The sequence below is a fragment of the Styela clava genome, chromosome 1, assembly GCF_964204865.1.
Source record: "Styela clava chromosome 1, kaStyClav1.hap1.2, whole genome shotgun sequence".
Classification (NCBI taxonomy): domain Eukaryota; kingdom Metazoa; phylum Chordata; class Ascidiacea; order Stolidobranchia; family Styelidae; genus Styela; species Styela clava.
This window is the reverse complement of record NC_135250.1, coordinates 15,594,958-15,608,958: the sequence shown is the minus strand read 5'-3', so window position 1 is coordinate 15,608,958 and position 14,001 is coordinate 15,594,958. Positions and strand designations below refer to the sequence as shown.

The window sequence follows — 14,001 nt, the reverse complement described above, 5'->3', positions numbered from 1 at the left end:
CAATTAAGTGACGTTTTCAGTGGGGCCTATAAATGCGAAATGAAATTTTCCCATGTCAACTAAAATGAGAAACATTACACCAATTATAACTCAAATGTCTACCTATCAAGGCGCACTTAAGTATAGCAGTGATTATACAGTCAACTATACAAGCGATCAACATGAAATTATTCAACCCCGATATCAATTTAGAATCTTTGCACAATTTATTTAAAATTTTTGCACCAACTCGGAATACAAAAACATGATTGTTATTTTGAATTTATAATTAAATAGTAAAAATGTATGCCAAGTATGTATACGAATGTGGATATGCCCACTAGATTAAGTTGTTGAGGAGAGACAAAATTATGTGCTCACTGCCGGTTCATCTTTATGAATTATACAGAGATGTATGTCTTAAAGTAAGTTAAGAGAGAAGTAAATTATACAGAGCTTTACGATTTTTGGAGAGTAGGTTTGATAATTTTGATACAATAACCAGGCAGAACATAAAGATCGTCCGTTCTGTTTTTTGCAATATAAGCTCAATAAACTGAAAATGACCTCAATTCACAACTCCCTACTAAAGAGGCTTTGTGTCGCAATAGTAAAACTGTCGGGTTCGCCGAGAACTTTACCACGTTTGCCGTTTTGTTCGCAAGTAACCTAGGCGCCGTGAGGGGATTGGGATCTTCACGAGTGCGTGATTGCCTAAATTTAGATAAAATAGAACAGTTGTGTTTGGAGTAGCGATCCAAGTCTTTTGTGTCAGGTGTTATCAGTTACCCAGTGAGTTGAAGTCGAGTCATAATAAGCAAGAATTTCAACGTCACCGAGGAATGCTGCTGGAAATCATCACTCATCGGATAAGGTGATTAGTCATAACGATTTTTAATATTAGGGTTACTATATTTTTGGTGTTGAGATTTTTCACGTAATCCAGATTATCAAAATATAGACTACTGATACTGTTATGCTTTTACTGGTCGTAGTTCTGATCTGACCATCAAAATAATGCTACGACTGGGTTTGCGTTTGTAAGAGTGTGTAATTCAGAAGGATTTCTAAATCCAGATGAAAATACAAACGAAGATTGTGAAAATTCAATGAATTCAGTTTTTTGTCGAAACAGAAGGATATACGAGAATCGAGTAGTTGACGTTTGTATAACATGGTGTAAATAAAAATATCCAATACACCGCTTCATATTAGATTAGAATATTTCATCTTCGGAAAACAGTTTTGAAGAATTGCATTGCTAGCAATTTTGTTTTGTGATTTGGCACATGTCCCTGTGTTATTTTACCATCTTCATCTAGTTATTCACCGGGCTGTATTTTTGTTCACATGTAGGTGACTCTCCAACGAGATAGCCTACGTTTCAGAACTTGGCAGACGGAAATGCGGGTAGTGATTCGGAGAAAGCTGTGCCAGGAGGTGACTAAATGAGTTTGCTATGCTAGTTTTTTTATATTAAATACAGTGTCGTAAATTGATACCAATGAATGGTAATAAACCAAATCATAATATCATTTGTAGCCCATCACAAATAGCGCAGCTATTTACGAATAATTGTAGTGCAACGTTTAGAAACTCTGGTTTATTTGAGTAATAATGCAATTATTCATTTCAAACATTTCGTTTGTTCGATCAATCAAGAGTAGCGTAATTCTGAATTGGACTAAAACACTGTGATGATGTTTTGTGACTTATGCATGTATTTTTGACCAAAGTTTCAGATAAGTCAACAGACTATACCGCACCATCTTCAGAATCACTTTCAATAAGCAATTTAAGTGATTTCAAAGAAAACCATATATATGGAAAAGAAAAAGGCTGTAAATCAATTAAAAAAAAAAGCTTCTAATCAAACGCGAACCAGAAAAGAAACGACGAAAAGAAAAATAATTGCACGGATTGGTATATCTTGCGAGAAGTTTATTGTAAAGCTCTAAGACATCTCTGTATAATTCATAAAGATGAACCGGCAGTGAGCATAATCTTGTCTCTCCTCAACAACTTAACCTAGTGAGCATATCGACATTCGTATACATACTTGGCATACATTTTTACTATTTAATTATAAATTCAAAATAACAATCATGTTTTTGTTTTCCGAGTTGGTGCAAAAATTTTAAATAAATTGTGCAAAGATTCTAAATTGATATTGAGGTTCAATAATTTCATTTTGATCGCTTGTATAGTTGACTGTATAATCAATCACTGCTATAATTAGGCGCCCTGATAGGTAGACATTTGAGTTATATTTGGTGTAATGTTTCTCATTTTAGTTGACATGGCAAAATTTCGTTTCGCATTTATAGGCCCCACTGAAAACGTCACTTTATTGAACATTTGAGATATGTTGTGTATAATGTTTCTCGATATTTTATTCAGAATTTCCTGTTTTAATTATATACCTTCTGAAATGGTCGAATGGTTGAAATTTTTTTTGAATGCTTCTCAATACTATTGCCATTCCAAAATATCATTTTGCATTTACATGACACACTTACGTAGCTGAGTAGATGACGATTTGCGATTAATTTTCTGTTTTGTTTTTCAATACGGTTTCAAAATTTTGTTTTATAATATTTGTCACTCTCAAGTTATCGGATAGGTGAACATTTGAGATAAATTTTGAGCAATATTCCACAACATCGAAATATGATTAGTATTCGAAATTTCGTATTTCAGTTAAATTTCACACACTTAAGTGTGTGAGATCTATTTTGTGTAAGATTTCTCAATACGATTCCAGAATTTTGATTCAATAGTTGTATGCCTCACTTAGGTGGTCGGATATGCGGACATTTGAGATATTTTGTGTAATGTTTCTCAATATTATTTCAGAATTTTCATTTCAATTTTTGTATACCCCACTTAGGTGGTCGGATAGGTGGACATTTGAGATATACTTTGTGTAATGTTTCTCAATATGATTTCCGAGTTTCCATTGCGATTGTTTTATGCCACACTTAGGTGGTCGAATAGGTGGACATTCGAGATATACTTTGTGTAATGTTTCTCAATGTGATTTCAGAGTTTTCATTGTGATTGTTTTATGCCACACTTAGGTGGCCGGATAGGTGGACATTTGAGATATACTTTGTGTAATGTTTCTCAATATGATTTCAGAATTTTCATTTCAATTCTTGTATGCCACACTTAGGTGGCCGGATAGGTGGACATTTGAGATATACTTTGTGTAATGTTTCTCAATATGACTTCAGAATTTTCATTTCAATTCTTGTATGCCACACTTAGGTGGCCGGATAGGTGGACATTTGAGATATATATTTTGTGTAATGTTTCTCAATATTATTTCAGAATTTTCATTTCAATTTTTGTATGCCCCACTTAGGTGGTCGGATAGGTGGACATTTGAGATATACTTTGTGTAATGTTTCTCAATATGATTTCAGAGTTTTCATTGTGATTGTTTTATGCCACACTTAGGTGGTCGGATAGGTGGACATTTGAGATATACTTTGTGTAATGTTTCTCAATATGATTTCAGAATTTTCATTTCAATTCTTGTATGCCACACTTAGGTGGCCGGATAGGTAGACATTTGAGATATACTTTGTGTAGTGTTTCTCAATATGATTTCAGAATTTTCATTTTAATTCTTGTATGCCACACTTAGGTGGCCGGATAGGTGGACATTTGAGATATACTTTGTGTAATGTTTCTCATTACGATTTCGGAATTTTCATTTTAATGTTTCATGCCACACTTAGGTGGCCGGATAGATGGACATTTGAGATATACTTTGTGTAATGTTTCTCAATATGATTTCAATAGTTTTCATTTTGATTGTTTTATGCCACACTTAGGTGGTCGGATAGGTGGACATTTGAGATATACTTTGTGTAATGTTTCTCAATATGATTTCAGAAGTTTTATTTCAATTCTTGTATGCCACACTTAGGTGGCCGGATATGTGGACATTCGAGATATACTTCGTGTAATGTTCTCAATATGATTTCAGAATTTTCATTTTAATGTTTAATGCCACACTCAGGTGGTCGGATAGGTGGACATTTGAGATATATTTTGCATGATGTTTCTCAATACGGTTTAAGAATTTTCATTTTAATGTTTAATGCCACACTTAGGTGGCCGGATATGTGGACATTTGAGATATACTTTGTGTAATGTTCCTCAATATGATTTCAGAATTTTCATTTCAATTCTTGTACGCCACACTTAGGTGGCCGGATAGGTGGACATTTGAGACATACTTTGTGTAATATTTCTCAATATGATTTCAGAATTTTCATTTTAATTCTTGTACGCCACACTTAGGTGGCCGGATAGGTGGACATTTGAGCTATATTTTGTGTGATGTTTCTCAATATGATTTAGGAATTTTTTTTTCAATCGTTGTATGCCACCCTTAGGTGGTCGGGTAAGTTGACATTTGAGATATATTTTGTGTAATGTTTATCAATATGATTTCAGAATTTTTATTTCAATTCTTGTATGCCACACATAGGTGGCCGGATAGGTGGACATTTGAGATATATTTTGTGTGATGTTTCTCAATATTATTTAAGAATTTTTTTTTCAATTGTTGTATGCCACACATAGGTGGCCGGATAGGTGGACATTTGAGATATATTTTGTGTGATGTTTCTCAATATTATTTAAGAATTTTTTTTTCAATTGTTGTATGCCACCCTTAGGTGGTCGGATAAGTTGACATTTGAGATATATTTTATGTAATGTTTATCAATATTATTGGAATGCCATAATTTTGACTTGGTATTGATATCTTGACCCTCACAACATAGCATCTGTTTAATCTATATGTTGCACCATAGGGTTGGAATAGGCGAACATTTGTGATATGCTCTGTGTATTTCTCAGTTTCAAATATAAAACACGTTTGGATCAATTTGTTTCGATTTGTCTACCTTCACGTTGCATTTTGAGTATTTTTTGATATAGAAGAATATTTCCAACACCAAACACAGTGCATCTCCCTTGCACGAAAGACGGAACATTGAAAAAGAAATGCTATTTTTTGTGATAAATATTGCTAAATGGTTCGAATCCATCGGAAATTGAAGCGAGGTCATACGCTTTAAAATGCGTATTAAAATAAAAGCAACATCATTTATGTAGACATCCAGAGCAACATATAAGAGGGGTCCGGCTTAGTGCCGAAATAGGCTAAAACATTTGGTGGTCTGAATTAAGTGGACGAATTAAGCGGACAAAAATTCTATATCTTTTATCGAGAGGATTGTGTTGACTCTTTTTCTCCGTAGTTGTCAACGGCTCTCGCGCTCTCCAAGCACGTATTTAAAAACAATGATACGGACACAGAAACGACGTCCGCTTAAGTACTGCAATTATGGCAGGTCCGTTTAACTACCGTAATAGAGTTATATATATATATATATATATATATATATTATATTATATTATATATATTATTCCAATAGAAACGTGTGGAACCCCGGACTGTATTAACGGAACCCTATGGTGCCGCGGAACTCGGAAAAATAGATTGATACGCATTGGTGTTTCAAATCAATGTCATCTTTAATATCATTTGACAACAAACACCAAGATATTTAGTAGACAACTTTTTTTCGATGCAGAATTACAGTGTTTGATATCTGGGACCTACCTAAACCTGAAGTGCTTCACTTTGTTTGTGGGTATGATCTAATCTAATTTTAAACTCCCATTGAAGTTCCAATGTGTATGGTGAGAATAGCCTGGTAATCTGTACCAATGGAACATCGCAAGTTGTATCGCGACTCGATCGCAATCACTTTTAAAATCACCATAAATATTTTAAAACTGAGAGCGAAATATTCAGAGAAAATGAGAGAGATAGCTTGAATTGTTGTAGAGTGTTTTCACAATTTGCATTAAATGTGTTGGTATTTAATTGTACAGGGTGGTAACCTTTTCATGAAAATTCTAGATTTGAATGCCTAATGAATCTACATTTCTGAATATGCCTTGATGAGGCTATTCATCTGCTAAAAATGACTAATTATTGAGTCGTAAAAACCCAATAATGTTTTAATATTTAAGTAAGAATATGACAAGTTTGAAAAAAAGAAAAGTGTTCTAAAAACTAAATTTATCTAACTGAAGTCATAGTTCAGGGGTGGGCAACCCCTGGCACGCGTGCCAAACTTGGCGAGCGAGGCCTCGAAAACGAGATCGTTCTCCTTCAAATAAAAATTTTCAACATTCTGAATTATCTGAATAAACGAACACCAAGTTCATTAACAATCGTTTATCGTTATCGTTTGTTAACAATCCGTTATTTATTTAAACTCTTTTTGTCCTTTCATGACATAGTGCTACAAAGAAATATATTATGACGTAACAAATGAGTGAGCTCGAGAAATTTTTTCGAGAAGAGCGCAGCATTCACTTGTCTACAATCTACATTCTTCCGTAATATAGTTCGTCTGTGCCACCTTTTTTTTTTATTTCTGCTTGATTTATGAAATTGTACAGCAGGCCTGCACAACATACGGCCCGCTAGATATTTCTGTGCGGCCCGCTGATGATTTAGAAAATCCCACCCCTATAACCAATTTCGGTATACAATCACACCCCTATAAGTTTTGATTTCAATTTAGATTTATGTATACACCAATTTGAGTATTTGTAACCAATTTATAACCCCAATTATTTTTTATTAGGCTTTCTATAATTTCTTTTTTGATTCAAATTTAGAACAAAAAAATTCTTTCTTTAATGGTGTGGAAATATCGCACATAAGATATTGTTTTTGACGGCAAAATTTCAAATAAATTGGAGCAGATTTTCGAGAAAAAATATAAGTTTCAATAGATTGTTTTAGTGGAAATATCCAATCATTGGCATACCAATATTTTGGGGGAAATTGTGTTGGATACAGCACTTTAAAAAGAATTACCAGAGCCTCGCCAAATTAGATGAAAATGAGAAGAAAAAAAATCTGGGGGTTTAATAAAGATTCTTCATTCCGAAAAACCTTTTTTTAAGCTCCCCAGTAATGAGTGTTAATTCTACCAGGATTGATTACGTAATATCCAAGGAAATTGCTACAGCCGGAAAAAGTTTCACTTAAGAAGAATATGTTAAAAATGTATTTTATAAGCAGCCGCTTTGACTTGTCCAAAAAGGGTTTGTTAAAAAATGTCTTCAGTGTGTGGACAAGTTTGCGGTCGAGTTGTGTGGTAGTGGTAACGATTGTCATCGTTGAGACTCAGGTTCGATTCCCGTCTCTGGCAATTTGTCTGAAGGAGTAACAAGGAACGCAAAAATGGAGGAAAAATTTACCCTCCGAGGCAAATGTGTCAAAAGACGGTACCGATACCAATTCCAGAGTCGCGTCTGGCACCACTTTCGATGGCTAGGAAGTGCCATGCGATTTCATATTCTGTGAGACCATAATATTAATAAAAAAGTTTGCGGCCCGTCGAGCCTTCAGAGTTATGCTTGCGGCCCTTGTGGTATTTTGAGTTGTGCAGGCCTGTTGTACAGCTTGGCGGTGTTGCGCATCGAGCTAAGCGTTAGGAATACGCTCGCCACCGCACCGCTGATTGCCCTGCGTGGGTTCGTATGTTCGAATCCAATGCGTAGATAGTTACGTGCGAGAGGATTGCTGGACTTCTCGTCGTCGCAAGGTGGATTTACGGCTTCCTCTACCATCAAGTCCATGCATATGAAAAACAAATAATTGGCTGACTAATCCTATACCCGAATTGGACTGGTAACCGGACGAGACGCCGTGGTTTGGCATATTATTAAGTCGTCTTATCGGCGTTTTTCTACCCCGGGATAAATATGTAAATCCTATCCTATGTCGATTAGAGTTACTTGCTAACTTACTGTTATAAACTAATTTTGATGGAAATACACGCGGTTAAGAAAGGGAATACAAGAGAGAAGTGCAGAAAACGAGCCACATCTCAGAAACTTTGCAACTGCATTCCTCTCCAAGATGTAATCTACATATTATGCTTGTGAATCTCTGTTCTCAGTTATAGATTTTATTAGGGCTCGTAACAGGAGTAGCCCAAAACATGAAACCAGTTGTTTGTGTATTTGTTTAAAGCAGGGGTCACCAAACTTTTTTGACCGCGGGCCAGGTATGTCTCAAACTGTGTTGCAACGGGCCGGAAAAATATTTTTTTGAGTGCAATACAATAAATTCCCAAAGGTTGAAAATCCATTCAATTTATTCAACAATATAAACTCTATATCGCCGAATATAGATCAAGAACGTCATAGCAAAACAAATCTACAATATGTTTAACAAATATCTCGAGGTTAGCTGTTAACATAACAATTGCTGTCATGAATATCCGCATGTAAGCAGTACAAAAGTTAATGTGACTTGTACTATTAGCGCAAAATGCACGTTCGACGTTTATTTTAGCACGAGAAACGTACACGGCAACAGTTTCGCCGAAAGTACGCGCCACGAGTGTACGGTACGAGTGCATCCTTCGCAGAAACGCTGCGTTCCGGTATAGAATTTTAGCCTATTTTATCACAGCTATCTCCAGACAATTTTTGATTACTGCGATTACTACAACTACTACAACTCCTAAGAGGAAGAAAAAATTGACCTCCAGAAGTAAGGATGGCGCACATACTTCGGGAGCGCCGAAAAAATAATGATTGACTTATTTGATTCATACTTAAATTTCTGAATCGCGACCAAAAACTATCGAATAGCATCTAAAATCGCGAAAACGAGATATTATTTGAAACCACAACTGAAAATTTGGAGCGGATGCGAAAAGGTCTATTGTTAGGTCACGTTTTGCATTCTGCTAATTGGCCAATGTCACAAAATAAACAAGAAAGTCGATGCTCGGAGAAACATCCCTTGGAAAAAATGCGCCATTTTTTCATGTTATTGCTGGCCGGATCCGGCCCGGGGGCCGTAGTTTGGTGCCCCTGGTCTAAACGGTACAAGATATAAACCCTACGTGAACTCTCTGTTAGCGTTAATGCAGTAGCAGAAGTCTCACTGACATAGATTAAGAAAAGTAATCAAATCTATTTCTCTCGTATAGTGAATATGTCCTCACATGTTCAAAAGGTTTATTATTGTGTAATTTTGCTTTGAAAGTGGCAAAGCATTGTTTTCAATTTTGGTCGGAACGCGGAAGAATTTTGTCGTTAAATTTAACTGATTTTGGCACGCGGGCCAAGGGTTGCCCACCCCTGTCATAGTTGTAACTCTGTGACGTTTTAACGATTGAGTAACAGTTTACGATAGAGGCAGGCAATATTGAATTAATAAGGAGGCGTTAAGTGGTTTAAGGTTTATTAAGTGGTTGTTCATACAACAATATATCATCGTGAATTTTTCTTTGGACTTGTTTGTCCTCAATTTTTGTAAAAAAGAATGCTTTTTATCTTAATGTTTACTTTCCGTGATTGCTTACTATGCTTCTAGTATTATAGCCTGCATAACTTAAAGTCGTTTGTATCATCTTTCAGTATTTCCCGACTGCGCTTTTGTGCAGTTGCGCTTAGAGGTTAACTCCACTGTTTCAGTGTAATTGTACGCATGACTGAATCTTCTTGGTGAATGCCGCAGCCATGTCAAAGGTCACCTGCGATGTATCGATGACACTGGTAACAATAGTGCTGCGCATTCCATTCGTATTTGTCTAATAGGTACTCTGAGAAAGTGAGAATCTTAAATAGCAGTTTGGTGTTATAATACACTGCTGGACGCTGTTATTGTAACATTGAAACGAACGTTTTGAAATTCACCTTCTGAAATCACCTTTATTTTTCAAGAAGTTACGGTTCCGAAGCAAGCACATCAGGCGGTTAGTGTCTCTTTGACCACCAAGTTTTTCTAGTGTTAATATACACAGAACACCATACTGTAAGAAAAAAATCGAGGAAAATCATATCAAATTATACTTGAAAACGTCAAGCGAGTATATTTCTATCATCATCTTAAATATTACTCTTTATACATATCCTCGTACATCTTATGATGGTATATATTTGTATGAGCTATTTAAATTCATTTTACTCTCCACAGGGCGCATATATCAAATAAAGATATGATTTATATTTATATTCCAATTAAACGTTCCACTTAACACGATGTTAAAATGGTGTCAATATATTTCTCTTTTTACAAATTATACCCAAATTGAAAACCACTAACACGCTAGATCATACCACAATAAGTGGTGTTCTAGGTAAATCTGGACTCCGGTACTAATAATATATGGATTATATCATGCTGCTCTTGCCGACTTGTAATTAGGCACTCAGAACAAAGCTTTAATTTTGACTCATGTGTGCCAGTATAAGACTCCGACTCAGCAAAAGTTTAATTAATATCGTAAGACTTTTTATTAAAATAGATTGCGCAATATTATGAGTGTCCGATTCTGCATGGCGGTGAATAAGTTTTTGCTTACATCTGATTAACAGTGGAATTTTTCATGACAACGCGTACAATCCGCCATAAAAATTGGCTGTGGTCATGTGTGTCCCTAAAATGTTACTAATTAGCGGTGGTTTTTGCTGCGCCGCCAACACGGCGGAATAAGGTAAGACCGTCTTTTTCTTGCGGTTGTTCTAATCTAATCTAGTATCAACTGTGATATATGACTAAGTGCATCAAAAACAAACCAATAGATAATTATCATGATGTTGCGTAATTAAAGAGTTTAGAAAAGTAAAATCCGCATTTGCTAATTTCTCCCTTCATCTCCAACTTTTGCAATCAGTATGCAATCTCTATGATGGTGAAAATGTACTGTACAAACAGAGTCAATCAGAATTATTAAGATCATATTTTCAGCTGATCTGTTGTGACGTAGTCTTTCTGTTAACATGCCGACTGCAGGTAGGCACCATAATACAAAGTGCATTATTGTAATCTGCAATGTGAAAATGCTGACCAAAGTGACGACTTGATGAGTTCGCTGTGGAATTGTGTTACTCCCACTTGTCCCTTGTTCGTACTGAAACCAGGTGATAAGGCCGACACAGGCACTAAATAATTTCAGAAGAAACAAAAGCGGTAGTCAAATAATACATTCATTCCATAATATACTCGCTTTATTCATTTCACGCCTTCTTATAAGGAAGTTCAATATAAAAAGACGTTTTGATTTATTCTTTTATTTTTTACTTTTTTTTTTAAATTATTCATGTCAGGTACCAAACATTGCATTTTACTTTCACATTGCGTGTCTGATTAATTTTAAATCGAATAATTACCACTGAAACATATATTGTTGGTGATCTTCTACATGCCTCGTTTTAGTCTCGTTTTTAAATCGCTAAATAAAAGAAAGGATTTTATTACACTCGTATACAGCCATGGCACCTTCCGGCAAGGTTTAAATATAAAACTTCTATAGTGCAAGCAAACACATGTCCTACATTGATCCATATACTCCAATGGTACATTTTTTCGTTTTATTTTACACGCCTAGTTAAATTACTTTAAATTGTCGGTAATATGGGACCACATTTACACATCGCAAATGTAGCGATAGTCGCCTTCTAGTCTAATGTATACGTTATCAGCGACGCGACAAAGAGACGTCGTGAAACTTTTTCCGTTTCTCAAAAGTACATGGTCATAAAAACAATCTCGTCGTAGTCACATAGACGGCAGTCGCGAAAGCTGGCCCTGTAGTCGAGTGCAGCAAAGCAGTCACATACAGGAATAATTTTGTGACTCATCATCTAATTGAGATAATTCCACCAAATGTCATTGTAAACCATATTTCATTACATAGCTCTGTGAGTGTTTTTATAGGGTGTAAAATAAGCGAAAATGAGGGCAAAGTTGGAATGTTATTAGTTTGCAAATGAACGACGGGTAGTCTGCAGCTTCATTTTTAGGTCAAATTTCTTATCCCTTTTCTGACGTCAGTACAAGAATCTGAACCTTTACATTCTGATATGGCATTCTCCAATATGTATTTGTCACAAGAAATTCAGTTTGGAGTATTTCAAGAGCTTTAACGAGTATTTACGAAAGTTATAGTTATTGCAAATGAATGAAATAGTTGCAGAGTTGAAATTTGTGATTTATATAGCGAGAGGCATGCACAGGTAAGTGTATTGACAATTACAACGCGGGACCGTACCAACTTCGTACTGTGTGGTTATTGAGTCTGGTCCTCTGTTTTATGCCTGACAGCTAATTAAGCTGTCAAATTCTATTATTTTATGAAGCATTTCCTTATATTCTCTTACTATAGAATTATTTGCGGAAGAGTAACCCTATTTGAAATGATGTGATTCATTCAAGTACCTAAAATAGTCAGAAAGGATGCCTTCACCATGGCGAAGATATATAAGTACGGACATGCTACATTGTTATGCCGGTGGGAAGCACATCGGGCATCTGCCAAAATATTTGGCGTCACCGGAGTTCAACTTGATCGAATTCAACTCTTTATTTTTATCTTTAAAACACATAGGTCTTATGTTTAAAGTAATATTGGTTCTTTTGATGAGATCTATGGAAAGTAGTTTCGTGGTCAATTAGACGACCAAGTCCATAACTAATGAGCAGGGTCTGCATTCTCTGTGTTACAAAATGTACACGTCAACGAAATCACAACTGTATTATAGTGCCATACATAAATTTATTTTTCTTTAATGTAATGATCATGCTTACAAATTTTGTCTTCAGTTTTATGGAACAGTCTATCACGTTTCATGAAGGTGTCAAAATAAATTTGTGATTAAATACCATTTTTGTACAACCTCATCATACTCATTTCTGCCATAGGTTTGAAGTCACCCATTTTTAACTATTCAATAACATTTGCTTCATAATAGATTGCACTGTTAATTATTATGAATACAATCATCAAGCTTCTTCGTTTTTGAATTACAATAGCGTTGACAGTAAGGAGCCTATAGTAACCTTCATGAAACAAAAATTTTGGATTTACAAGCTCGAAAATAATACGTGAACAATATCAAGCGTGAATCGTCAAAATTGAAGACACAGGACATTACATGCAGCATCTGCAATGATACGCTTGGCTGCTTTCGCTACATGGATGTTATTGCTCGTTATTGAAGGAAGTGCGCTATCTATTTTGGTATGTTTGAATTCAATTTTGAAGTTCAATTATCTCAATTCCACTCATATACTGCTTGCGTACTGTTATTTGTCAAGTTTACACTTTTGCACATTAGCTCACCTTGGACGTGTATTGATTACTCAAATAATGCAGCTATTTTCGAGAAGCGCCTGATTGCCACGGCATGAGTACAGTTTTTTCCAGATTCTTTATTTTCATAGAGATAGTATAGAAGAATATCAGTATTCCATTATCAGACGGCAATTTTTGGTACATTTTTGATGGCCCTTGCTGTACTTCCCATTAATTTACTTTAAATACCAATTCTTGACGAATTATTTTATAAAATTGGATGATAAACATGAAATGTTGATTGTTTATACATTTAAGTCATTTTCAAAATTTTTTATTTTTATTTATTGTATATAGGGAAACAATTGTTCTATCCCGTTGAAATGCCGCCAAAATGTCACCGTTATTATTTCCACATCGTAATTAATTGTATGAAGTCACTTAGGACTGATAGCGAGTTATTATATCCGTATAGCTGGTGAAATTTAATACCGTAAAAGAAACCCCCAACTCGTATGTACATGTTCATTTTGTCACAAATCTGTTACCATTTACCTGATAAAACACATGTTATAAATTATGTCCTGACAATGCTCTTTTGTGGATTTACGGATGGAGTAACATTGTAATTAGGCTATGAAACATTTGTCAGTGGTAATTATTGCCCACTGAAAGAGTCGTAATAGGACACGACGTCAAACTAGTAGCAAACAGTTCATAATTTTAGTGGCTTTTCACGATAATTCGGTAAGGATTTAAAGATTATATGACCCACTGGTTTACTTGACCAAGTTGCTAATTGTGTATAATTTTCCAAAATGACTAATTTAATTCGAATATAATCGATTGATTTTAAGTGATAGATCAGGAATATAAG

The 14,001-nt window shown here is 35.2% G+C and overlaps 1 protein-coding gene and 1 long non-coding RNA gene across 4 annotated transcripts in view; both read left to right on the top strand.

Annotated features, from left to right (window-relative positions):
- The first annotated feature begins 730 nt into the window (after positions 1-730).
- On the top strand, positions 731-2,629 carry LOC120346813 (uncharacterized). The gene is made up of 3 exons (XR_013478214.1): positions 731-853; positions 1,336-1,419; positions 1,716-2,629. It is a non-coding gene; the product is annotated as an uncharacterized LOC120346813 (long non-coding RNA).
- Positions 2,630-12,066: 9,437 nt separating this feature from the next.
- Positions 12,067-14,001, top strand: part of LOC120348254 (papilin-like) — a 32,845-nt gene continuing 30,910 nt past the window's right edge. The window contains exon 1 of one of the 3 annotated variants that reach the window (XM_039418366.2): positions 12,067-13,070. In XM_039418366.2, coding sequence (XP_039274300.2) covers positions 12,999-13,070 — 72 coding nt within the window. In that variant the 5' untranslated portion in view covers positions 12,067-12,998. The remainder of the gene's footprint in view (positions 13,071-14,001) is intronic. The other 2 variants (XM_039418363.2, XM_039418364.2) reach the window with 2 other exon arrangements.